General features: G+C 35.9%; 2 protein-coding genes across 2 annotated transcripts; both read left to right on the top strand.

The window, feature by feature from the left end:
- The first annotated feature begins 434 nt into the window (after positions 1-434).
- Positions 435-7,149, top strand: LOC135627949 (uncharacterized). The gene is made up of 8 exons (XM_065134418.1): positions 435-878; positions 3,478-3,640; positions 3,970-4,170; positions 4,770-5,018; positions 5,307-5,457; positions 5,645-5,713; positions 6,170-6,335; positions 6,404-7,149. The coding sequence occupies exons 1-8, from the start codon at positions 545-547 to the stop codon at positions 6,742-6,744; spliced, it is 1,674 nt and encodes a 557-aa protein (XP_064990490.1). The 5' UTR covers positions 435-544; the 3' UTR covers positions 6,745-7,149.
- LOC135627950 (membrane-anchored ubiquitin-fold protein 3-like) lies at positions 6,780-21,899 on the top strand. The gene is made up of 5 exons (XM_065134419.1): positions 6,780-6,919; positions 7,765-8,097; positions 8,232-8,375; positions 20,150-20,320; positions 21,509-21,899. The coding sequence occupies exons 3-5, from the start codon at positions 8,246-8,248 to the stop codon at positions 21,562-21,564; spliced, it is 357 nt and encodes a 118-aa protein (XP_064990491.1). The 5' UTR covers positions 6,780-6,919; positions 7,765-8,097; positions 8,232-8,245; the 3' UTR covers positions 21,565-21,899.
- The last annotated feature ends 2,100 nt before the right edge of the window (positions 21,900-23,999 follow it).

The following is a 23,999-nucleotide window of genomic DNA, read 5'->3' as shown; positions in this document are numbered from 1 at the left end:
AAAATCATATATATATATATATATATATATATAATTTGAGTTTTATAAGAAATATGAAAAATCATCATCTTTATAGTCTCACACATATATACATATATATCTTTGGTGTCCCAACTAAACCTACATATACATACATACATACATACATACATATATATATATATATATATATATATATATATCTTTTGAAATATTAAATATATATAGATATATTATTTGAGTTTCATAAGAAATATGAAAATCATCAACTTTATACTCTCTCTCTCTCTCTCTCTCTCTCTCTCTCTCTCATACACACATATATATATATATATATATATATATATATATATATATATATATATTATATTTATATTTATATATATATTTATTTATTTATTTGGTGTCCGAGCTAAACCCAACTATAGGTGCCAGCTCGGGTTGTCGCGGGGTGAGTACCTGCTTCGTTACGAAGAACCAATTTAGAAGTACCCCTTCGGACTACGCCGTATTAGATCTGAAAGGGATAGCTACACCGCTTTCTTGGAACTGCGACCGGGTCGAGATGCGGCATCCTCTCTGGTCGTCACCCTCCCGCCGGAAGCGCCACCGCCGCCTCCTCCTCGCGGCCGTCGTCTCCACCGCTCTTTTCCTCCTCTTCATCTCCACCAGGCCCGTCGAGCCCTCCGACGGCATCGTCCTCGGCTCCCGTGTCGGCGATCGGCCCAATCGGGAGGAGGATATCGGGACTCAACAGGAGGAGGAGGAGGTTGTGGAGGGAGGAACCGATAGAGCCTCCTGCGCTATTGTGGAGAAGATGGGCGAGGCCTTCGCTGACAGCTCCGAGATGGAGAGCTTAAGGGTGAGGGAAGTCATCAAACGCCACTTCGATCTCCATGGTATATTACAAATTCAAGCACGAGTTGTTCTCAGATATACTTTGTTTACAGACACTGCTTGTGTTTCTATCACGATTTTTTTTTCCAATTCTTTGCAAAGGGGTAAGTGGTGAAGGCGGGATTCGAAGCTAGCTGACACCTTCAAAATGGGATGACCGAGATTGTTAGGTGGGTTGAGATCATGATCTTGATTCAGGTCTTGTGACTTGGGCTAAAGGGCAATTGTCATGATAAGGGAAAGATAGATAAATGATTGTTTAGCAGGGCTAGCTAATATTCATCACCGAAGTAAGATGGAGACTTTCAAGAACCAAATCTGGTTATCTAAGAGTCAAATTTAGGAGATAATTTTGAGCGTTTTGAGTACACTTAGGGAATGATTACGTGTATTTTAAATAAATTGTAGAAAAAGCCCCTAGCATTTAAGTATATTGTAGGTCATGGATGAGTTAGAATTACTAATTTATGTTTGATATGTTCTACCGACGGTAAAGGTATTCTTGAATTAATTTGGAACAATTAGTCATCCATAATCAGTTTTCTAGCAGTGGGCTTTATGCAGGTGATGAACAACAAAATAGATGCCAGAACAAGTCAGATTAATCATTAAATAATGATTCTCTCATTGATCAAGCTAAGTTTATACAGTGCAAGTTTCAGAGGAAATGCTGATGGTCAATTTTGGATAGTTATGCAGTAAACCAACAAATTTTCATATCAGTACAAACCACGACTTAAGCTTTATCATTAGTGAATTTCAGTAGAAGTCTGTGATCCACCATGAACCTCATGCAATTTGCTGCCCTTTTTAGTTTTTATGGGTTTGGCTACTTTACAGTTATCTGTGGAGTGTGGATGCGTTTGACATTTACATTGCACATTCTAAAATTATTATCATCCATTTTATTAGATAAAGAAAATTATGTTGTTGTAAATACATTCTAATTTCTATCAATAATTTCAGTTGAGTCTACAGCTACAAAGGCATGGATGCATAGTTATACCGGAGGATTTATTTGAACTGTGATAAATGTCAGGTTTCTTTCTTTAAAGTTGTACAAGAAAACATGTAAAAAAATAATTTAATGAAGTTACCACTCAATACTAGATCAGAATGGAATAATAAATGTGAGACTTGATTTTTACTAGTTTGACAAAATATTGATACTTTTCAGTCAGCAATGGTAAGTGTTTTCACTTGCTTTTATTGTTTTATCTATTATGAACTAGTATAATTTAATGAATAATCTACAACAGGAAGCCCTATCTAGGACATGAAAATATTTTGACACATTTTGGAAAAACAAATGAGAAGCTGGGATGTTTTGACAGGTACGAGATTGGTGCATGAAGAGAATGAGCTTTTTTGCATGTATTTTAGAAACCACAAAACTTCATAGCTGACTTGGTCTGATCTTATTTTAGGAAATAACAATAATGCCTGATATGTAGTTTTTTGGGAAGATCTACTGGTCATCGTATGCTTGCTGGTGAGAAACCAGAGTGTTTAAGTGTAACAGACCTTGCAACCACAATTATGACTTCTGTAGGATAGCTAGCTATGCTGGTTCAGTTTTTACAAACTAGCTGGGTCTCTACTTGGTTACTTTCCCATGTTTTATAAGGAATGAACTTTAGATGATTTTTATTAATATTTTCTCTTTTGTTCATTTTCCTTCTTTCTTCAAGTCCACTATCATCTGGACTTTGTATTTCTAATTTACTCTCGGTAACTGGAAATAAGGTGGTCTTGTTTTTTCTCTTTCTCAAGTAAAATAATCAGAAGAATGAATGCAAAATATTCCCACCAAATCTAGTATGGTTGATTCTGGTACTGTTATAAAGATCATGTTGCAAAACTGTGAACAGTCATTAAAGTTTGTTTGATTATTACATTCTATGGTTACATAACAAAAACTCGCTGAATAATCTTCACAACTTTTTCAAATTCATGCATCTATCTTCTAGGTATCGTATGATTGGTTAAAGTTGTCACACTGTTGTATATCTTGCATTTATATGCTTATGCTCTTGAGTTTTATATGTTTTTTCTTACATTTATCTTAAGCCGATGTCTTACTTTTAGGTGTCCACATGTTGAACACTTCAATCTTCTTGGAAGATAATCAACTTGTCTCTTTATTTATGGGACCTACTTGCTGTTCAATGTTTATGATGCTTCCTTGTAGATTTTCACCTTTCAGCATATCTGGGTTTGATATAATTTTGTTGTTCCTTTTTAAATTTAAGACCTTTAGCTACTATTTTTTAAAAATAATTTCTGGAAAGTAATGCCAAAATTTTGAGTTGGGAAAGTCACCTGATTAAATTTCAGCCTCATTTGTAATGATTAAAATGTGCTGAAGAAACTAATATTTTAGAGCTTAGTTGGTTACTTATATGTTTGCAATTAATCAACTGAATTGTGCATATTAACTGAATTGAGTTCAGCTTAACTTTGCCAAATACTTGAAAAATGAGAATGTTGAGAAGGCTTTGACTGTTTTAATCATATCAAAAATCACCATCTGCTCTAATTTTAAATAGGTAAGTCAAGAAATAGGTTCAAAGTGAAAGCTTTACTTGTTTAACTTGTCAGGGGCTGCTAGAGTACGAGAGCTACCTGCACACCAGTTTTGTCGACAAGGTTTTGTGATAGGCAAGGCATCAGAGGCGGGTTTTGGAAATGAAATATACAAGATTTTAACTGCAGCAGCTTTAAGTGTTATGCTAAATCGATCCTTGATCATTGGGCAAACCAGGCATATTAATACTCCCTTCAGCTATGTTCTTCTATGCAAGTGGCTTTGTGAATGCTTAACATTGGAAGGATATAAAAGTTTTTTGAATAACTCTCTGAATATTCTGTTTGTATTTTTACTCTTGGTTTGATCAATCACCTTTTTCAGTATTCATGCATATTGCTACCTCCTATCATCACTTGTTAGGACTCTGCTTCTTTGGTGTAAATGATGCAGTATACAATTTATCAATATGTTGCCTGATGTTTGTGATAACTGAAGAACGAATTAGTAGGCTATATTAATTGGAAGAATGTTCTCAGTAGAGAGCCTTCATTTTTTTCTTACAGGCAGCTGTATCCTTTTGGGGATTACATTTCTTTTACCAACATTTCATTTACTCTGAAAGAAGTCAAGCATTTATGGAGAAAGCATGATTGTGCTGTTAAATATGGGAGGAGATTAATAATGAGAATTGATAACTTCGAACATCCAGCAGAGACAAATGTTCTTTGTAGTGATTGGAAGAGCTGGAAGCATCCTATCATCTGGTGAGTCCATGTTGAAGTAACTTGTATGGTAAATTATACTAATGGTTGTGTTTACAGACTTCACAGATTTCAGGATTCTGTTATGCTATCAGGATGTTGTATAAAAAATTGGTACAAGTTTTTTATCCACTACTAAAGAAATGACAAAACATACAAAACTCTTCCCTTGTAGGACCATGGTTAATCATACCCCTCCATATCAAATAAGGCTTGTTTTTACTTTCTAGGTTATCTTTTCTGAGTTAAATGCCTCATCTTTTTAATTTGTTTTTTCTTAAGTGGGAAAGTCAAACCTAGCGCATGTTTTTCCCTCCTGAAAAATAATTTTGTATCATGTTTTGACATGGAAGAAAAAAAAAGACAAAAATATGAAACACATTATCTGCCAGCTTCATCGTTGTTTTATGCTAAATTGGTTATTATTTGTGGTTTACTTTAAGCACTTGTGTGCTGCTCTATCTAATTTTTTTCCTCTGAGCCATAGCATGAGAGCCACCCGAGGCTTTAATTTTTTGGTCAATTTTGATATTTTTTTCTGAATACTCATAAAACAATCGATTTTAATGGTGTGGACCGGATCTGACTGTAGATTCTGTTAGCTACAGGTTCCAAGGCACCACAGATGCAGTGGCCATTCAGTTTTTTTTGAAGAATGTACATCCTCAAATGAAAAATGCTGCTTTAGTTCTCTTTGGGCGGGAAGACTCACTAGAATCTAGGCCTAATGTGTTTGGTGAGCTGATGCATGTAATTCTATCTCCTACACAAGCGATTGAAGAAGCTGTTGATTGGGTTTTGCAAGGTGCGGATCCTGATGTTGTGCTTCACATGCGGATGATGACTAACAGGTAACTGGTTTTGCCTTAAACCTCTGATGCTTCGTTAATTGGGCAGTATGACTATAATCACTGGTCTTGAAACTTTACTCCTTGGCCTTTGAGCAAGCAGTATCTCTCTGGTTTCAGAACAATGCCCTAATAATTCCTTGTTATGATACTTGTTGAACAACTTGCCATATTTGGTGACAACATCAGCAACTGTAATTAATCTGCAATTGAAAAAAATCATGTAGATGGTTTAATTGAAGTCTCAAACTTACAATGACTTACTAAAAATATCTTGGATGCTGTTCTAAGGTCTATACGAGCAATACAGGCTGCAGTACAATGCATCAAGAGGGCACTAATCAGCTTTCAGCAGCAGATTGCAAAACCTAGGGTGGTTTTGGTCTCTGATACACCATCGTTCATCACGGAGATTACTCCCTACCTGGCTGAATTTGCAGAAGTAAAAATCTCTTCTTTTGTTTTTTTTTTTGGCAATGGATGGTCATTAGTTCCCCTTTCATGAAGGTTTGACTTGATATTCTGTCGAAATGGAACACAACACGAACACAATGCAAACATGTATACTTTCATTACCAGTTCTTTATTTCAATAAAAGATGCATTTTGACTAACTTTCACTTTGAACAGGTACTTCATTTTAATTACAAGTTCTTCCAGGGGAATAGTTCTGTTGGGAACATGGGCACACTAAAGCAGGTATCATGCCTAATTTGAATGGTTTTACAAGATCATATTGACAGCAATGCAAAAGCAGCATCATACATCCCTTGTTTCCTTTAATCTTCGATTTATATCTAAAACCATGTTTGTAGTCTTTGACTCTGGTTCCTTATCTTTTCTTGCTGGAAGTAAACTCTATTGTTCATCAGAAATAATCTACCATTCGGATGGTGATTGGGTTTCTTCTGTATTTTTACAACTTGGTCCCTTTCTGGTGAAAAGATGGATTTTTGTCATCACTTCTGGAGTATCACATTTTTGTGGTTAGGATTGTCCGGTACTCTTTTGTGTTCTACCGAAATCTTGTCCGAATTGACAAGTTTGACCTGTTGTCTGAAACTTGTTACCTGATTCCCCTTTCTATTGACTCACCTACTGCATTCATTTAGAAACCAATAACAGTTACAAGTTGACTCTTTTTTTTGTCTTCAGTCTGATTTTAGAGTCAAGGACTGGGGCCCTGCACCCAGATGGGTGGCATTTGTGGATTTCTTCCTAGCATCGCGAGCCAAACATGCTGTGGTTTCTGGAGCACACCGTCGTGTTGGTACAACTTATGCACAGCTGATTGCAGCACTGGCAGCAGCAAATCGACATGGTATGCTCCCCACAACTTCATCTCGATCCCCTGTCTTGTGAGTAATGGTCAGCTCTCTGGCTTCACAGGTAAAGATCCCTCGGGCACCAACTTTAAGTTCTTCAGCAGCTTCCAGAGTAACCTGTTGGTTGATGGTCTCAGAAACCAGATTGGATGGGGCCACATCTGGAACAGATTTGCTGGTCCTCTGAGCTGTCGCCACCAGTCCCACCAGTGTGCCCTGACGCCGCTCCTCCCACCGGCCTGGTGGGATGGTGAGTGGCAAAGCCCCATTCCTCGAGATATCCAGAGACTAAAATCCTATGGTGTTACTCTAACGGAGAATGGCGATGTCGTCGAAAGCCACCTGCAGGCCTTCTGTAGATCCAGGGAAGATCGTGTCAAAACCCTAAAAATCATTAGCCAGTGAAAGAATTCCGATGCCTGTGGAGACCAAACTGTTGTCAGCATGCTTGCGGACTTGCCACGAGCACCATCTATCATCCACAGAGGGTTATGTTCCTGGTGTGTGAATGCTTGCTGCATGCATCAAGGGCCATTTTACAGAGGCTGTTACTCGGTTCAACTCATACGCAACGTCATAGGTAACTTGCCATTGCCTTTTCAACTCATAGCTTGTTTCCTAAGAACCAATTTCGTTCACATCACGTTGGATATATGATTCATATGTTGCAGTGGCCTAATCATGATCTAAGTGATCAAAATACAGATCGTAGAAACAATCTTCTTACCTGCAGTAGTGAGTACGGTGTATCTTAACCATCAGAAAATTTTCTTTGGATTTTTTTATAAAAAATTAATCTAGTGTTTTTTAGATCGTGTGATCGAGAAATGAGATTATGTTTTTTCTCATAATGAAAGAGGGTGAGTCGCACGAATATAAAAGAGACTTTAAAGGGTTCTGCGGTGGTCTCCGCGACAGCAGAGCAGCCTCAGACTACGCTAAGCATTGTGTGGCTCTACTTTTATGTCTTACAAAATGGTTGGCGACGAGGCCCCACGTCGTGCCTCAGACTACATGCTTTATTGACCATTCTACGTTTCTGTTTTCTTCTGTGGTCAAACGCCCAGCACCGATACCGATACTGATACCGATACCGATGGGCTGCTACAAAGATATCCTTTTACTTTAATGTAGCATATATTATCACTTAAAAGTACATAGACTTAGCAACTGATTTAATCTAAAAAAGTAAAAAAGCAATGCTATATGCATAAGTTTGTTTATTTTCTCTTCTCCCTGCATGTTTTCAGCGAAAATAGAATGACAACTTTTTAAACTGTCAAGTAAAAAGAGGCTAAATGACAGAAAAAAAAGGGTCTCGGTCAATATTACGTTGACCAGTCAGTCACGCAAGCTTTCCGTAAATTTTTCAGTTTGCAGGAATATAATAATCGTACTGTGAATGATGCCGACAATATTGTACAGAAACCCGTCGGAGTTGACTGCCTTGTCAGTGGAGCATACCCTGTGGGCCCACCATCTCCCGGTCACAGCACGTGAAAGTATTACGTACAGTGTATCAATCGTTCATATATTCGTTGATTCCCACTTTCCTTCTTCGGATCAAGCGCTTCCGCTCTTTAACCCTAATCCTGATAATTTATTGTGGAAATCCATCTGAGGATTTCTTCCACAAGGTATTCCCTTCGATCCACTCCTGGTTCGCGGATCCTGCACCCCCGCAACCCCCCCCCCCCCACCCATCCGATCTCTTTCGCTTCTAGGCCTCGCCGTTCCTTCTCGATTCCGCTACAGAAGGTACGGCTTCTTTTTCTTTGTTTGCCGACTTGTATTTTGTTCTAGCACGGGAATTCTTGCTGGTGGATGAACTAATAGGTCATTATTTGATTGCCCTTTTTTCCATTTCTTGTTTTGGATTTGATTGGTAATAGATTGGAGAGGACAAATGCCAGAAGAGGATTTGGTCGAGCTCAAGTTCCGGCTGTGTGATGGATCCGACATCGGTCCGATACGCTACTCTTCTTCCTCCACCGTTGCCATGCTCAAGGAAAGGATTATCTCGGAATGGCCGCGAGGTACGACTTCCTGTTTCTCTTTATTACATCCATTGGTCAAAATCTCTTTTTTACTGTGAATCTCTTGAAAAGAAATTTCCGTCTTTGTTTACCCTCGGCTTCCTGTATCTTTCGTTAAGTCGAGATCTTTTTCTGGTGAATCCGCTGTTTTGCTTCTTTTCTGTGTCGAGCTTGTTGCCTCCGTGTAGAAGATTTTGCAAACTTAGCTCGGATATCACTTCTGTTGTTTGGTTGGATTTCAGGTGCTGTATATGACGTTGAGTTGTGAAGCTGTTCTAGCTTTGACAGATGGCAACCTAAAACGAATGAAGCGTGTCATGTCTATTAACTCAAATAGATATCTCAAATGAACAATAGGCAGATGATGAGTTCATCGATTGTCAGATAGGGATCAACCAAATAACCATCAGTGCATAATTGAGAGACAAGGTTCCGAACATAATACTAGGCCCGGGTGCTCTGTCATACAATTTAGTGCTATTGAAAATATGAATTTTTAGATTTGAGATATCTATTTGAAGCTGTATATGACCTTGCGTTGTGAAGCAGTTCTAGCGATGACAGACAGAAACCTAAAACGAATGAAGTGTGTCTTGTCTACTAACTCAAATAGATATCTCAAATGAACTATAGCCAGATGATGAGTTCATCGATTGTGAGATGGGGATCAACTAAATAACCATCAGTGCATAATTGAGAGACAGGGTTCCAAACATAATACTAGGCCCTGGTGCTCTGCCATACAATTCAGTGCTATCGAAAATATGAATTTCTAGATTTGAGATATCTATTAGAAGCTGTATATGACGTTGCGTTGTGAAACTGTTCTAGCTTTGATAGACAGCAACCTAAAACGAATGAAGTGTGTCTTGTCTACTAACTCAAATAGATATTCAAATGAACTATAGGCAGATGATGAGTTCATCGATTATGAGATGGGGATCAACCAAATAACCATCGGTGCATAATTGAGAGATAGGGATCCGAACATAATATTAGGCCCTGGTGCTCTGCCATACAATTCAGTGCTATTGAAAATATGAATTTCTAGATTTGAGATATCTATTTGAAGCTGTATATTACGTTGCGTTGTGAAGCTGTTTTAGCTTTGACAGACACCAACCTAAAATGAATGAAGTGTGTCTTGTCTACAAACTCAAATAGATATCTCAAATGAACTATAAGCAGATGATGAGTTCATCGATTGTGAGAAGGGGATCAACCAAATAACCATCAGTGCATACTTGAGAGACAGGGTTTCGAACATAATACTAGGCCCCGGTGCTCTGCCATACAATTCAGTGCTATTGAAAATATGAATTTCTATATTTGAGATATCTATTTAAGGCTGTATATGACGTTGCGTTGTGAAGCTGTTCTGGCTTTAACAGACAAGAACCTTAAACGAATGAAGTGTGTCTTGTCAACTAACTCAAATAGATATCTCAAATGAACTATAGGCAGATGATGAGTTTATCGATTGTGAGACGGGGATCAACCAAATAATCATCAATGCATAATTGAGAGACAGGGCTCCGAACATAATACTAGGCCCTGGTGCTTTGCCATACAATTCAGTGCTATTGAAAATATGAATTTCTAGATTTGAGATATCTATTTGAAGCTGTATATGACGTTGCGTTGTGAAGCTGCTCTAGCTTTGACAGATAGCAACCTAAAACGAATGAAGTGTGTCTTGTCTACTAACTCAAATAGATATCTCAAATAACTATAGACAGATGATGAATTCATCGATTGTGAAATGGGGATCAACCAAATAACAATCAGTGCATAATTGAGCGACAGGGTTCCGAAAATAATACTAGGCCTTGGTTCTCTGTCATACAATTCAGTGCTATTGAAAATATGAATTTTTAGATTTGAGATATCTATTTGAAGTTGTATATGACATTGCGTTGTGAAGCTGTTCTAGCTTTGACAGACAACAACCTAAAACGAGTGAAGTGTGTCTTGTCTACTAACTCAAATAGATATCTCAAATGAACTATAGGCAGATGATGAGTTCATCGATTGTGAGATGGGGATCAACCAAATAACCATAAGGGCATAATTGAGAGACAGGGATCCGAACATAATACTAGGCCCTGGTGCTCAGCCATACAATTCAGTGCTATTGAAAATATGAATTTCTAGATTTGAAATATCTATTTGAAGCTGTATATGACGTTAAGTTGTGAAGTTGTTCTAGCTTTGACAGACAGCAACCTAAAACGAATGAAGTGTGTCCTGTCTACTAACTCAAATAGATATCTAAAATTAACTATAGGTAGATGATGAGTTCATCGATTGTGAGATGGGGATCAACCAAATAACCATCAGTGCATAATTGAGATAAAGGGTTCCGAAAATAATACTAGGCCTTGGTGCTCTGCCATACAATTCAGTGCTATTGAAAATATGAATTTCTAGAATTGATATATCTTTTTGAAGCTATATATGACGTTGCGTTGTGAAGCTGTTCTAGCTTTGACAGAAACACCAACCTAAAACAAATGAAGTGTGTCTTATCTACTAACTCAAAAAGATATCTCAAATAAACTATAGGCTGATGATGAATTCATTGATTGTGAAATGGGGATCAACCAAATAACCATCGGTGTATAATTAAGAGACAGGGTTCCGAAAATAATACTAGGCCCTGGTGCTCTGCCACACAATGCAATGCTATTGAAAATATGAATTTCTAAATTTGAGATATCTATTTGATGCTATATATGACGTTGCATTGTGAAGCTGTTCTAACATTGACAGACAGCAACCTAAAACGAATAAAGTTTGTCTTGTCTACTAACTCAAATAAATATCTCAAATGAACTATAGACAGATGATGAGTTCATCGATTGTGAGATGGGGATCAACCAAATAACCATCAGTGCATAATTGATAGACAGGGTTCCGAACATATTACTAGGCCTTGGTGTTCTGCCATACAATTCAGTGCTTTTGAAAATAAGAATTTCTAGATTTGAGATATCTATTCGAAGCTGTATATGACGTTTCGTTGTGAAGCTGTTCTAGCTTTGATAGACACCAACCTAAAACGAATGAAGTGTGTCTTGTTTACTAACTTAAAAGATATCTCAAATGAACTATAGGTAGATGATGAGTTCATCTATTGTGAGATGGGGATCAACCAAATAACCATCAGTGCATAATTGAGAGAAAGGTTTCCGAAAATAATACTAGGCCTTAGTGCTCTGCCATACAATTCAGTGCTATTGAAAATATGATTTTCTAGATTTGAGATATCTATTTCAAGCTGTATATGACATTACATTGTGAAGCTATTCTAGCTTTGACATACAGCAACCTAAAACGAATGAAGTGTGTCTTGTCTACTAACTCAAATAGATATCTCAAATTAACTATAGGCAGATGATAAATTCATTGATTGTGAAAAGGGGATCAACCAAATATCCATCCGTGCATAATTGAGAGACAGGGTTCCAAAAATAATAGTAGGCCCTGGTGCTCTGCCATACAATTCAGTGCTATTGAAAATATGAATTTCTAGATTTGAGATATCTATTTGAAGCTATATATGACATGACGTTTTGAAGTTGTTCTAGCTTTGACAGACAGCAACCTAAAACGAATGAAGTGTGTCTTGTCTACAAACTCAAATAGGTATCTCAAATGAACTATAGGCAAATGATGAGTTCATCGATTGTGAGATGGGGATCAACCAAATAACCATCAGTGCATAATTGAGAGACAGGGTTTCGAACATAATACTAGGCCCTGGTGCTCTCCAATACAATTCAGTGCTAATGAAAATATGAATTTCTATATTTGAGATATCTATTTAGGCTGTATATGACGTTGCGTTGTGAAGTTGTTCTAGCTTTGACATACAGGAACCTAAAACGAATGAAGTGTGTCTTGTCAACTAACTTAAGTAGGTATCTCAAATGAACTATAGGCATATGATGAGTTCATCGATTGTGAGACGGGGATCAACCAAATAACCATCAGTGCATAATTGAGAGACAGGGCTCCGAACATAAAACTTGGCCCTGGTGCTTTGCCATACAATTCAGTGATATTGAAAATATGAATTTTTAGATTTGAGATATCTAGTTGAAGTTGTATATGACGTTGCGTTGTGAAGCTGTTCTAGCTTTGATAGATAGCAACCTAAAACGAATGAAGTGTGTCTTGTCTACTAACTCAAATAGATATCTCAAATGAACTATAGGCAGATGATGAGTTCATCGATTGTGAGATAGGTATCAACCAAATAACCATCAGTGCATAATTGAGAGACAAGGTTCCCAACATAATACTAGGCCCGAGTGCTCTGTCATACAATTTAGTGCTATTGAAAATATGAATTTTTAGATTTGAGATATCTATTTGAAGCTGTATATGACCTTGCGTTGTGAAGCAGTTCTAGCTATGACAGACAGAAACCTAAAACGAATGAAGTGTGTCTTGTCTACTAACTAAAATAGATATCTCAAATGAACTATAGGCAGATGATGAGCCATCGATTTTGAGACTGAGATCAACCAAATAACCATCAGTGCATAATTGGGAGACAGGGATCCGAAAGTAATACTAGGCCCTGGTGCTCTGCCATACAATCCAGTGCTATTGAAAATATGAATTTCTAGTTTTGAAATATTTATTAGAAGTTGTATATGATGTTGCGTTGTGAAGCTGTTCTAGCTTTGACAGACACCAACCTAAAACGAATGAAGTGTGTCCAATCTACTAACTCAAATAGATATCTCAAATTAACTATATGTAGATGATGAGTTCATCGATTGTGAGATGGGGATAAACCTAATAACCATCAGTGCATAATTGAGAGAAAGGGTTTCGAAAATAATACTAGGCCTCGGTGCTCTGCCATACAATTCAGTGCTATTGAAAATATGAATTTCTAGAATCGAGATATCTATTTGAAGTTGTATATGACATTGCGTTGTGAAGCTGTTCTAGCTTTGACAAACACCAACCTAAAGCAAATGAAGTGTGTCTTGTCTACTAACTCAAATAGATATCTCAAATAAACTATAGGCAGATGATGAATTCATCAATTGTGAAATGGGGATCAACCAAATAACCATCGCTGCATAATTGAGAGACAGGGTTCCGAAAATAATAGTAGGCCCTGGTGCTCTGCCATACAATTCAGTGCTATTGAAAATATGAATTTTCTAGATTTGAGATATTTATTTGAAGCTATATATGACATGACGTTGTGAAGATGTTCTAGCTTTGACAGACAGCAACCTAGAACGAATGAAGTGTGTCTTGTCTACTAACTCAAATAGATATATCAAATGAACTATAGGCAGATGATGAGTTCATCGATTGTGAGATTGGGATCAACCAAATAACCATCAGTGCATAATTGAGTGACAGGGTTCCGAACATATTACTAGGCCGTGGTGTTCTGCTATACAATTCAGTGCTATTGAAAATAAGAATTTCTAGATTTGAGATATCTATTTGAAGCTATATATGACGTTGCGTTGTGAAGCTGTTCTAGCTTTGACAGACACCAACCTAAAACGAATGAAGTGTGTCTTTTCTACTAACTCAAAAGATATCTCAATTGAACTATAGGGAGATGATGAGTTCATCGATTGTGAGATGGGGATCAATCAAATAACTATCAGTGTATAATTGAGAGAAAGGGTTCCGAAAATAATACTAGGCCTTGGTGCTCTGCCATACATTTCATTGCTATTGAAAATATGATTTTATAAATTTGAGATATCTATTTCAAGCTATATATGACATTACAATATGAAGTTGTTCTAGCTTTGACAGACAGCAACCTAAAACGAATGAAGTGTGTCTTGTCTACTAACTCAAATAGATATCTCAAATTAACTATAGGCAGATGATAAATTCATCGATTGTGAAATGGGGATCAATCAAATAACCATTAGTATATAATTGAGAGACATGGTTCCGAAAATAATAGTAGGCCCTGGTGCTCTGCCATACAATTCAGTGCTATAAAAAATATGAATTTTCTAGATTTGAGATATTTATTTGAAGCTATATATGACATGCCGTTGTGAAGATGTTCTAGCTTTGACAGACAGCAACCTAAAACGAATGAAGTGTGTCTTGTCTACTAACTCAAATAGATATATCAAATGAACTATAGGCAGATGATGAGTTCATCGATTGTGAGATGGGGATCAACCAAATAACCATCAGTGCATAATTGAGAGACAGAGTTCCGAACATATTACTAGGCCGTGGTGTTCTGCTATACAATTCAGTGCTATTGAAAATAAGAATTTCTAGATTTGAGATATCTATTTGAAGCTGTATATGACGTTGCGATGTGAAGTTGTTCTAGCTTTGACAAACACCAACCTAAAGCAAATGAAGTGTGTCTTGTCTACTAACTCAAATAGATATCTTAAATGAACTATAGGCAGATGATGAGTTCATCGATTGGGAGATGGGGATCAACCAAATAACCATCAGTCCATAATTGAGAGACAGGTTTCCGAACATAATTCTAGGCCCTATTGCTCTGCCATAAAATTTTGTGCTTTTGAAAATATGAATTTCTAAATTTGAGATAACTATTTGAAGCTGTATATGACGCTGCGTTGTGAAGCTGTTCTAGATTTGATAGACAACAACCGAAAATGAATTAAGTGTGTCTTGTCTACTAACTCAAATAGATATCTTAAATAAACTATAGACAGATGATGAGTTCATCGAATATGAGATGGGGATTAACCAAATTACTATCAGTGCATAATTGAGAGACAGGGTTCCGAATATAATACTAGGCCCAGGTGCTCTGCCATACAATTCAGTGCTATTCAAAATATGAATTACTAGATTTGAGATATCTATTTGAAGCTGTATATGACTTTGCGTTGTGAAGTTGTTCTAGCTTTGACAGACAACAACCTAAAACGAATGAAGTGTTTCTTGTCTACTAACTCAAATAGATATCTCAAATTAATAATAGGCAGATGATGAGTTCATCGATTGTGAGATGGTGATCAACCAAGTAACCATCAGTGCATAATTGAGCGATAGGGTTCCGAAAATAATACTAGGCCTTGGTGCTCTGCCATACAATTCAGTGCTATTGAAAATATGAGTTTTTAGATTTGAGATATCTATTTGAAGCTGTATATGATATTGCGTTGTGAAGCAGTTCTAGCTATGACAGACAGAAACCTAAAACGAATGAAGTGTGTCTTGTCTACTAACTCAAATAGATATCTCAAATGAACTATAGCCAGATGATGAGTTCATCGATTGTGAGATGGGGATCAACCAAATAACCATCAGTGCATAATTGAGAGACAGGGTTCCAAACATAATACTAGGCCCTGGTGCTCTGCCATACAATTCAGTGCTATCGAAAATATGAATTTCTAGATATGAGATATCTATTAGAAGCTGTATATGACGTTGCGTTGTGAAGCTGTTCTAGCTTTGATAGACGGCAACCTAAAACGAATGAAGTGTGTCTTGTCTACTAACTCAAATAGGTATCTGAAATGAACTCTCGGCAGATGATGAGTTCATCGATTGTGAGATGGGGATCAACCAAATAAATATCAGTGCATAATTGAGATATAGGGTTCTGAACATAATACTAGGCCCTTGTGTTCTGCCATACAATTCAGTGCTATTGAAAATATGAATTTCTAGATTTGAGATATCTATTTGAAGCTGTATATGGGGTTGCGTTGTGAAGTTGTTCTAGCTTTGACAGACAGCAACCTAAAACGAATGAAGTGTGTCTTGTCTACTAACTCAAATAGATATCTCAAATGAACTATAGCCAGATGATGAGTTCATCGATTGTGAGATGGGGATCAACCAAATTACCATCAGTGCATAATTGAGAGACATGGTTCCAAACATAATACTAGGCCCTGGTGCTCTGCCATTCAATTCAGTGCTATTGTGAATATGAATTTCTAGATTTGAGATATCTATTTGAAGTTGTATATGAGGTTGCATTGTGAAGCTGTTCTAGCTTTGACAGATAGCAACCTCAAATCAATGAAGTGTGTCTTGTATACTAACTTAAATAGCTATCTCAAATGAATTATCGGCAGATGATGAGTTCAGCGAATGTGAGATAGGGATCTACCAAATAACCATCAGTGCATAATTGAGAGACAGATTTCCGAACATAATACTAGGCCCTGGTGCTCTGCCATACAATTCAGGGCTATTGAAAATATGAATTTCTAGATTTGTTATATCTTTTAGAAGTTGTAAATTAAGTTGCGTTGTGAAGCTGTTCTGGCTTTGACAGACAGCAACCTAAAACGAATAAGTATGTCTTGTCTACTATCTCAAATAGGTATCTCAAATGAACTCTAGGCAGATGATGAGTACATCGATTGTGAGATGGGGATCAACCAAATAACTATCAGTGCATAATTGAGAGACAGTGTTCCGAACATATTACTTGGCCCTGGTGCTCTGCCATACAATTCAGTGCTATTGAAAAGATGAATTTCTAGATTTGAGATATCTATTTTAAGCTATATATGAGGTTGCTTTGTGAAGCTGTTCTAGCTTTGACAGACAGCAACCTAAAACGAATGAAGTGTGTCTTGTCTACTAACTCAAATAGATATCTCAAATGAACTATAGGCAGATGATGAGTTCATCGATTGTGAGATGGGGATCAACCAAATAACCATTAGTGCATAATTGAGAGACATGGTTCCGAACATAATACTAGGCCCTGGTGTTCTGCCATACAATTCAGTGCTATTGAAAATATGAATTTCTAGATTTGAGATATCTTTTTGAAGCTGTATATGACGTTGCATTGTGAAGCTGCTCTAGCTTTGACAGATAGCAACCTAAAACGAATGAAGTGTGTCTTGTCTACTAACTCAAATAGCTATCTCAAATGAACTATAGGCAGATGATGAGTTCATCGAATGTGAGATGGGGATCTACCAAATAACCATCAGTGCATAATTAAGAGACAGATTTCCGATCATAATATTAGGCCCTAGTGCTCTGCCATACAATTCAGTGCTATTGAAAATATGAATTTCTAGATTTGTGATATCTATTAGAAGTTGTAAATGACGTTGCGTTGTGAAGCTGTTCTGGCTTTGACAGACAGCAACCTAAAACGAATGAAGTCTGTCTTGTCTACTAACTCAAATAGATATCTCAAATGAACTAGGCAGATAATGAGTTCATCGATTGTGAGATGGTGATGAACCAAATAACCATCAATGCATAATTGAGGGACAGGGTTCCGAACATAATACTAGGCCCTTGTGCTCTGCCATACAATTCAGTGTTATTGAAAATAAGAATTTCTAGATTTGAGATATCTATTTGAAGTTGTATATGACGTTGCGTTGTGAAGCTGTTCTAGCTTTGGCAGACACCAACCTAAAATGAATGATGTGTGTCTTGTCTACAAACTCAAATAGGTATCTCAAATGAGCTATAGGCAGATGATGAGTTCATCGATTGTGAGATGGTGATCAGCCAAATAACCATCAATGCATAATTGAGAGACAGGGTTCCGAACATAATACTAGGCCCTGGTGATCTGCCATACAATTCAGTTTTATTAAAAATATGAATTTCTAGATTTGATATATCTAGTAGAAGTAGTATATGACGTTGCGTTGTGAAGCTCTTCTAGCGTTGACAAACACCAACCTAAAACCAATGAAGTGTGTCTTGTCTATTAACTCAAAAGATATCTTAAATGAACTATAGGTAGATGATGAGTTCATCGATTATGAGATGGGGATCAACCAAATAACCATCTTTGCATAATTGAGAGAAACGGTTCCGAAAATAATACTAGGCCTTGGTGCTCTGCCATACAATTCAGTGCTATTGAAAATATGATTTTCTAGATTTGAGATATCTATTTCTAGCTGTATATGACATTACATTGTGAAGCTATTCTAGCTTTGACAGACAACAACCTAAAACGAATGAAATGTGTCTTGTTTATTAACTCAAATAGATATCTCAAATGAACTACAGGCAGATTATAAGTTCATCGAGCGTGAGATGGGGATCAACGAAATAACTATCAGTGCATAATTAAGAGATAGGGTTCTGAACATAATACTTGGCCCTAGTGCTCTGCCATACAATTCAGTGCTATTGAAAAGATGAATTTCTAGATTTGAGATATGTATTTTAAGCTGTATATGATGTTGCGTTGTGAAGCTGTTCTAGCTTTGACAGACAGCAACCTAAAACGAATGAAGTGTGTCTTGTCTACTAACTCAAATAGATATCTCAAATGAACTATCGGCAGATGATGAGTTCATCGATTGTAAGATGGGGATCAACTAAATAACCATCAGTGCATAATTGAGAGATAGGGTTTCGAATATAATACTAGGCCGTTGTGCTCTGCCATACAATTCAGTGGTATTGAAAATATAAATTTCTAGATTTGAGATATCTATTTGAAGCTGTATATGACGTTGCGTTGTGAAGCTGTTCTAGCTTTGACAGACAGCAACCTAAAACGAATGAAGTGTGTCTTGTCTACTAACTCAAATAGATATCTCAAATGAACTATTGGCAGATGATGAGTTCATTGATTGTGAGATGAGGATCAACCAAATAACCATCATTTCATCATTGGGAGGCAGGGGTCCGAACATAATACTAGGCCCTGGTGCTCTGTCATACAATTCTGTGCTATTGAAAATATGAATTTCTAGATTTGAGATATCTATTTAAAGCTGTATATGACGTTGTATTGTGAAGCTGTTCTAGCTTTGACATACACGAACCTAAAACATATGAAGTGTATCTTGTCTACTAACTCAAATAGATATCTCAAATGAACTATAGGCAGATGTTGAGTTCTTCGATTGTGAGATGGGGATCAACCAAATAACCATCTGTGCATAATTGAGAGAATGGGTTCTGAACATAATACTAGGCCCTGGTGCTCTGCCATACAATTCAGTGCTATTGAAAATATGAATTTCTATATTTGAGATATCTATTTGAAGCTGTATATGACGTTGCGTTGTGAAGCTGTTCTATCTTTGACAGACATCAACCTAAAACGAATGAAGTGTGTCTTGTCTACTAACTCAAGTAGATATCTCAAATGAACTATATGCATATGATGAGTTCATCGATTGTGAGATGGGGATCAACCAAATAACAAGGTTCCAAACATAATACTAGGCCCTGGTGCTCTGCTATACAATTCAGTGCCATTGAAAATATGAATTTCTAGATTGTACAAATTGCTTTGGAAAGTTTTTTACTTAAGTTGTCCAGATAAATGTAAAAAAAAATAAAAATCCTAGAGCTGGATACATATCAGCTCTTTGCTCTTTTAACAAATTGTATATTTTTTGTTGACTAATTTTTGCATGATTCTATTTTATCTTGCTTGAAGGTTCTATTTTACTGGCTTCTACATGTATTCAGCTCGCTGGACTTTTTCTTATATGTTATTTGAACTTTTTTCTTTAGTTCTGTATTTATGACTTGGTTTGACTTGCAGTATGTGTATGTTAGTTCTGGACATCTTAAATATATGCAATGCTACAACTGTTTGCTTTTGTCTGTATTAAAAAGTTTTATCTGCAAGTTGGTGATTCGGTTACATTTGACAATCAGGATTTCTTTATTGTGTTTTTTTTTAGCTGTTATTTTCTTAGATTCATGTTATTTGCAGCATATGCTTTGCTGCTTTGTGATTTTTGTCTGTGCTGATTTCGTTAGTGACTTATTCTTATTCTGTCCTTTCATTTTGTTTTATTCTGTAGATAAGAAGATTATTCCTAGGGTCGTTAATGATGTCAAATTGATAAGTGGGGGCAAAATATTAGAGAACAACAAAACAATTGCCCAGTGTAGATCACCATTTGGTGAGCTTCCTGCAGGGGTTATCACCATGCATGTTGTTGTGCAACCATCATTGACTAAAATTAAAACTGGTAAGCTTGACCTTGTTTACTTGGATCTTGTTACTTCTTCTTGGAAGCTATGGAACTATCGTATCTTTTCTTACTCTCTGAAGTCCAATTATATTTATATGAAATTTCATGCCATTTGGTGCATTGCGTAGATTTCAATTGACTGGCAGCAGCTTGGTTCTAATATTAAGAATGACTCATTAAGTCTATCTGGGGTCTGATAGAATTTATTTGTGAAGTTTAAAGTGTTGCAGACATGCTGCATAAAAATATACACTATATTTGTATTTTTTAAGCCAAATTTCTAGGTTTTTTGCTAATCAGATGGGAGCTGAGTTTTCATGGGTACGATGATGCAATGAACTCACAGACCCGATACTACACCTATAGGATTTGTTAATGAGAGTATGCAACTGATTTAAACCAAACATAGTGAATTATCTGCCACTGGATGGATACCAATAGTACACATGCAAGTGAAAGGAGGTAAACTGAAGAAGAATTGTTAGAACAACAAAAAATGACAAAGCAGGCCTATACTAGAGAAGCAATCTTTTTTCCTTTCAATTAGTTGCAAGTGTTGATACTATTGTCTTTTTGGCTCAACACTTGAATATGCCTCTGTTAATCAGCTTAAGAGCAGACAGTACTTTGTCATGGTTTAAGATTTTTCAGAATAAAATTGTCTTGAAAGCTATTAAGTCCTTTTCCAAGTGGCTCTAAGGTGACTTGTTTAGTGATCTAAAACTGAACTTCCAAGGGAATAATTAGCTGACAGGTATGATTCAGATTAATGGCTGGTCATCACTTTAGTCTCCTGATTAGTGTCCATGTACATTCCTCAGACCAGCATGCAACTACAACATTTATATGCATTAAAAGATCAGATTTCAATAGGCTGGCTACTGAACAGTACTTTGCTAACATGAACCTTCCTAAGATTAATGGTTGCTTCTTTGTTTCAACTCAAAAAACAGCAGGGTGGTGAGGGTAGCCAAATGGTCTAGGCAACGCCGGTGCCAATGTTGAGCTTTTTTTTTGTTTGGAAAAACATTTTCGTCGATGTAACAGTAACACACACACAACAATGTCTACTTATTTGTCTGCCTATATACCATTGATTTTTTATTTTTCAAAAAAATCTTATATGATGCATTTTTTCTTCATTTTTAAATACATGATGCATGCTAACTCTTAATATAACACCAGAAAAGAAGGTCGACGAGTTTCCGAAAAAGACAACCTGTTCTTGCTCTATATTGTAGAGCAAGGAGAGAACTTCAGTGCTTGTGGCCAGCAGCAACGAAGTCATCTGCTGTTGGGCTTTATTGGCGGTGAGCAGAGATCAGAGGTGGACGTGCCTGTCTTCTGGGAAAGAACTGTCATATCTGTTTGGTGTAAGCTGTTGAAGAATCGGGTTTGCTGTATGGTTGTGCCATTTGTGTTGAGGGAGAGAGTGGCTCAAGGTCTATGTAAGGAGTAGATTGTACCTGTAGATCTCATCACAGATTTAGAGTTTTGGTTAAAACATATTTGTATATTGATTGCATTGGCTGCTAATTATTTAGATAAATACCAATGGTTCCGATGTTATACTCCATACTGTGTTATTTTGATCCAGACATGTTGATAATGGCTGGATGAAGGACATTGATGAAGCATTTCAGTGAGTTTTGAACAGGTCATGTAAACTTCACTTTCTTGTCAAACAGTATGCTACGGATATCATGAAATGCTTTACAAAACTAATGCCCCATTGGAGTCAATAAGTGAGCACTTACTGCACAAAATCAAAGCCCCAAGGCAAACTTTTATTTGAAGACATTTAAACTGACTGTAATTCTAGAAACTAGGCATTATTCGTATTTGTCTAGGATCTTTATGAAGTCGCTTTTTCCCTAATATAGTTTCTTTATCGAAACTTGGTATGTTGAGATTTTCTTTAGTTCAAGTTAGATTATAGATCTAATAAAAAATAATAATAGTTTTATTGGTTTTGAAATCTTGTATAATGGTTTATGTGAAGAATTAAAGTCATTTCAGAAACTCTGGTTACCAACAAGAAGTAAAAAATTTATAATCAACATGAAAAGAAATTAAATTTTAGAATAACTAATAAATTTTTTTATATTAATAATACAAAAAAAAAAATCAATCCATGTTGATTTTATATCCTAATTATTTATAGGCCAAGAATGTCTGAAACTAATTATATTCTCACAATTAATCTATAGTTTGACAATGTACAAAAATAACAAATAGATCATCAACCAACTCATGATGAGATTTATCATTGAGGAACGAATAATATACAATAAGGAACAACACTAGATATCTCGATTGACTTGCTATTCTTGATTACTACGTAATTTATCTTCCAAAGTCAACAATTGACTTGACTATTAATGATGATCTAGTTTTATTTCTACAAACTATCGAAAGTATAAATTTTGATAAATAAATTGATGCTACGAAAGATAAATTAAAATCTACATAACAAAATCAAGCACGTTAAAATTTTCTTCAAAGTTATAAGAAGGTTGAGTGTAAATGAGTTTTTAAGACAAAAATATAACTCAAACAATAGTATTAAATAAATATTATTTAAGAGATGGGCTGTTATGGGTCACAGAGAGAGAGAGAGAGATGGGATGAGAAATAGCATTTGTAGTAAGAATCCTGCATTTTTGGCGTGTGTAATAATAATCATTAGCCCTAATCAAGGTTTGGTTCAAACTGAAATCGAATCGGATGGAAACTAATATCATCTTTGGGCAATTCAATTCTAATTCTCAGGCTCGGAAAATCGAAACCGATGGTTTCGATTCCGATTCAAGCCGTTAGTTGTTGACCCAATGATCTAGTGCCTGATTTAAATGACCAATTTGCCCCTCTCAACATTCGTATAACGATTATTTTGGATATATATATATATATATATATATATATATATATATATATATATATATATATATATATATATATATATATATATATTATTTATTTATTTATTTATTTATTTATGTTAAGTGTTCTCGTCGTATTTTAAAATTATGTGTACAAAAAGATTTATGATTTCTTGAAACTTACTTTTCTCTCTAGTTAAGCAAGTAATTTCTTTCTTATAAAGTCATTAACAAGTAAGAAAGAGTGGGGCCTAGATTTTATAAATTAAATGATAAAAGACTTTAAAAGATTTTCAAATAATCTTCCTACCCGATTGAAATATACCTATGAATTTCTTAAAGAATATTTTGGAGTATAAAAACTATTTTGCACTTTTGTTATAAATAATGCTAGACAAGTTTGTTTATTTATGTCAACAACATTAGAAGACTTTTTTTGAGTTTAACATTAGAAGGGGACAAAATTATTATTATAAAGATGAAAAACCAAAGGTATTATCAGGCTCAAACTTTGAGTTTAATATATATCTAATAACTTTTTTTGTTTGGTATATGTCTTACTACTTTTTTCGAGCTTGATAACAACATTACAGGTATAGAATTTTTCATTCTTGAATAATAGACACGATATATAATAATATTTTTAATTTTGATAATGATTGCAAAGTAAATGCTAACAACACCTCCGATATCAACAAAAGCATCGGAGAAAGCCTTTAACGAATGAAACTTGATCGAGATCGACCACCAAGATAACTACTCATTTTGGATATATCAACCAAATAAACGATCCA

This window comes from Musa acuminata, chromosome BXJ2-11 (genome assembly GCF_036884655.1).
Source record: "Musa acuminata AAA Group cultivar baxijiao chromosome BXJ2-11, Cavendish_Baxijiao_AAA, whole genome shotgun sequence".
Classification (NCBI taxonomy): domain Eukaryota; kingdom Viridiplantae; phylum Streptophyta; class Magnoliopsida; order Zingiberales; family Musaceae; genus Musa; species Musa acuminata.
The sequence above is the reverse complement of the archived record's forward strand: the minus strand, read 5'-3'. Positions and strand labels throughout refer to the sequence as shown.

Bases quoted from the DNA above. Each gene is read 5' to 3' on its own strand.
- LOC135627949 (XM_065134418.1), top strand. From the start codon at position 545: ATGCGGCATCCTCTCTGGTCGTCACCCTCCCGCCGGAAGCGCCACCGC. The intron at 3,641-3,969 runs GCATATTAATAC...TTTTTCTTACAG, and splicing joins TTGATCATTGGGCAAACCAG to GCAGCTGTATCCTTTTGGGG. The intron at 5,714-6,169 runs GTATCATGCCTA...TTTTGTCTTCAG, and splicing joins ACATGGGCACACTAAAGCAG to TCTGATTTTAGAGTCAAGGA.
- LOC135627950 (XM_065134419.1), top strand. From the start codon at position 8,246: ATGCCAGAAGAGGATTTGGTCGAGCTCAAGTTCCGGCTGTGTGATGGA. The intron at 8,376-20,149 runs GTACGACTTCCT...TTTATTCTGTAG, and splicing joins TATCTCGGAATGGCCGCGAG to ATAAGAAGATTATTCCTAGG. The intron at 20,321-21,508 runs GTAAGCTTGACC...ATATAACACCAG, and splicing joins ATTGACTAAAATTAAAACTG to AAAAGAAGGTCGACGAGTTT.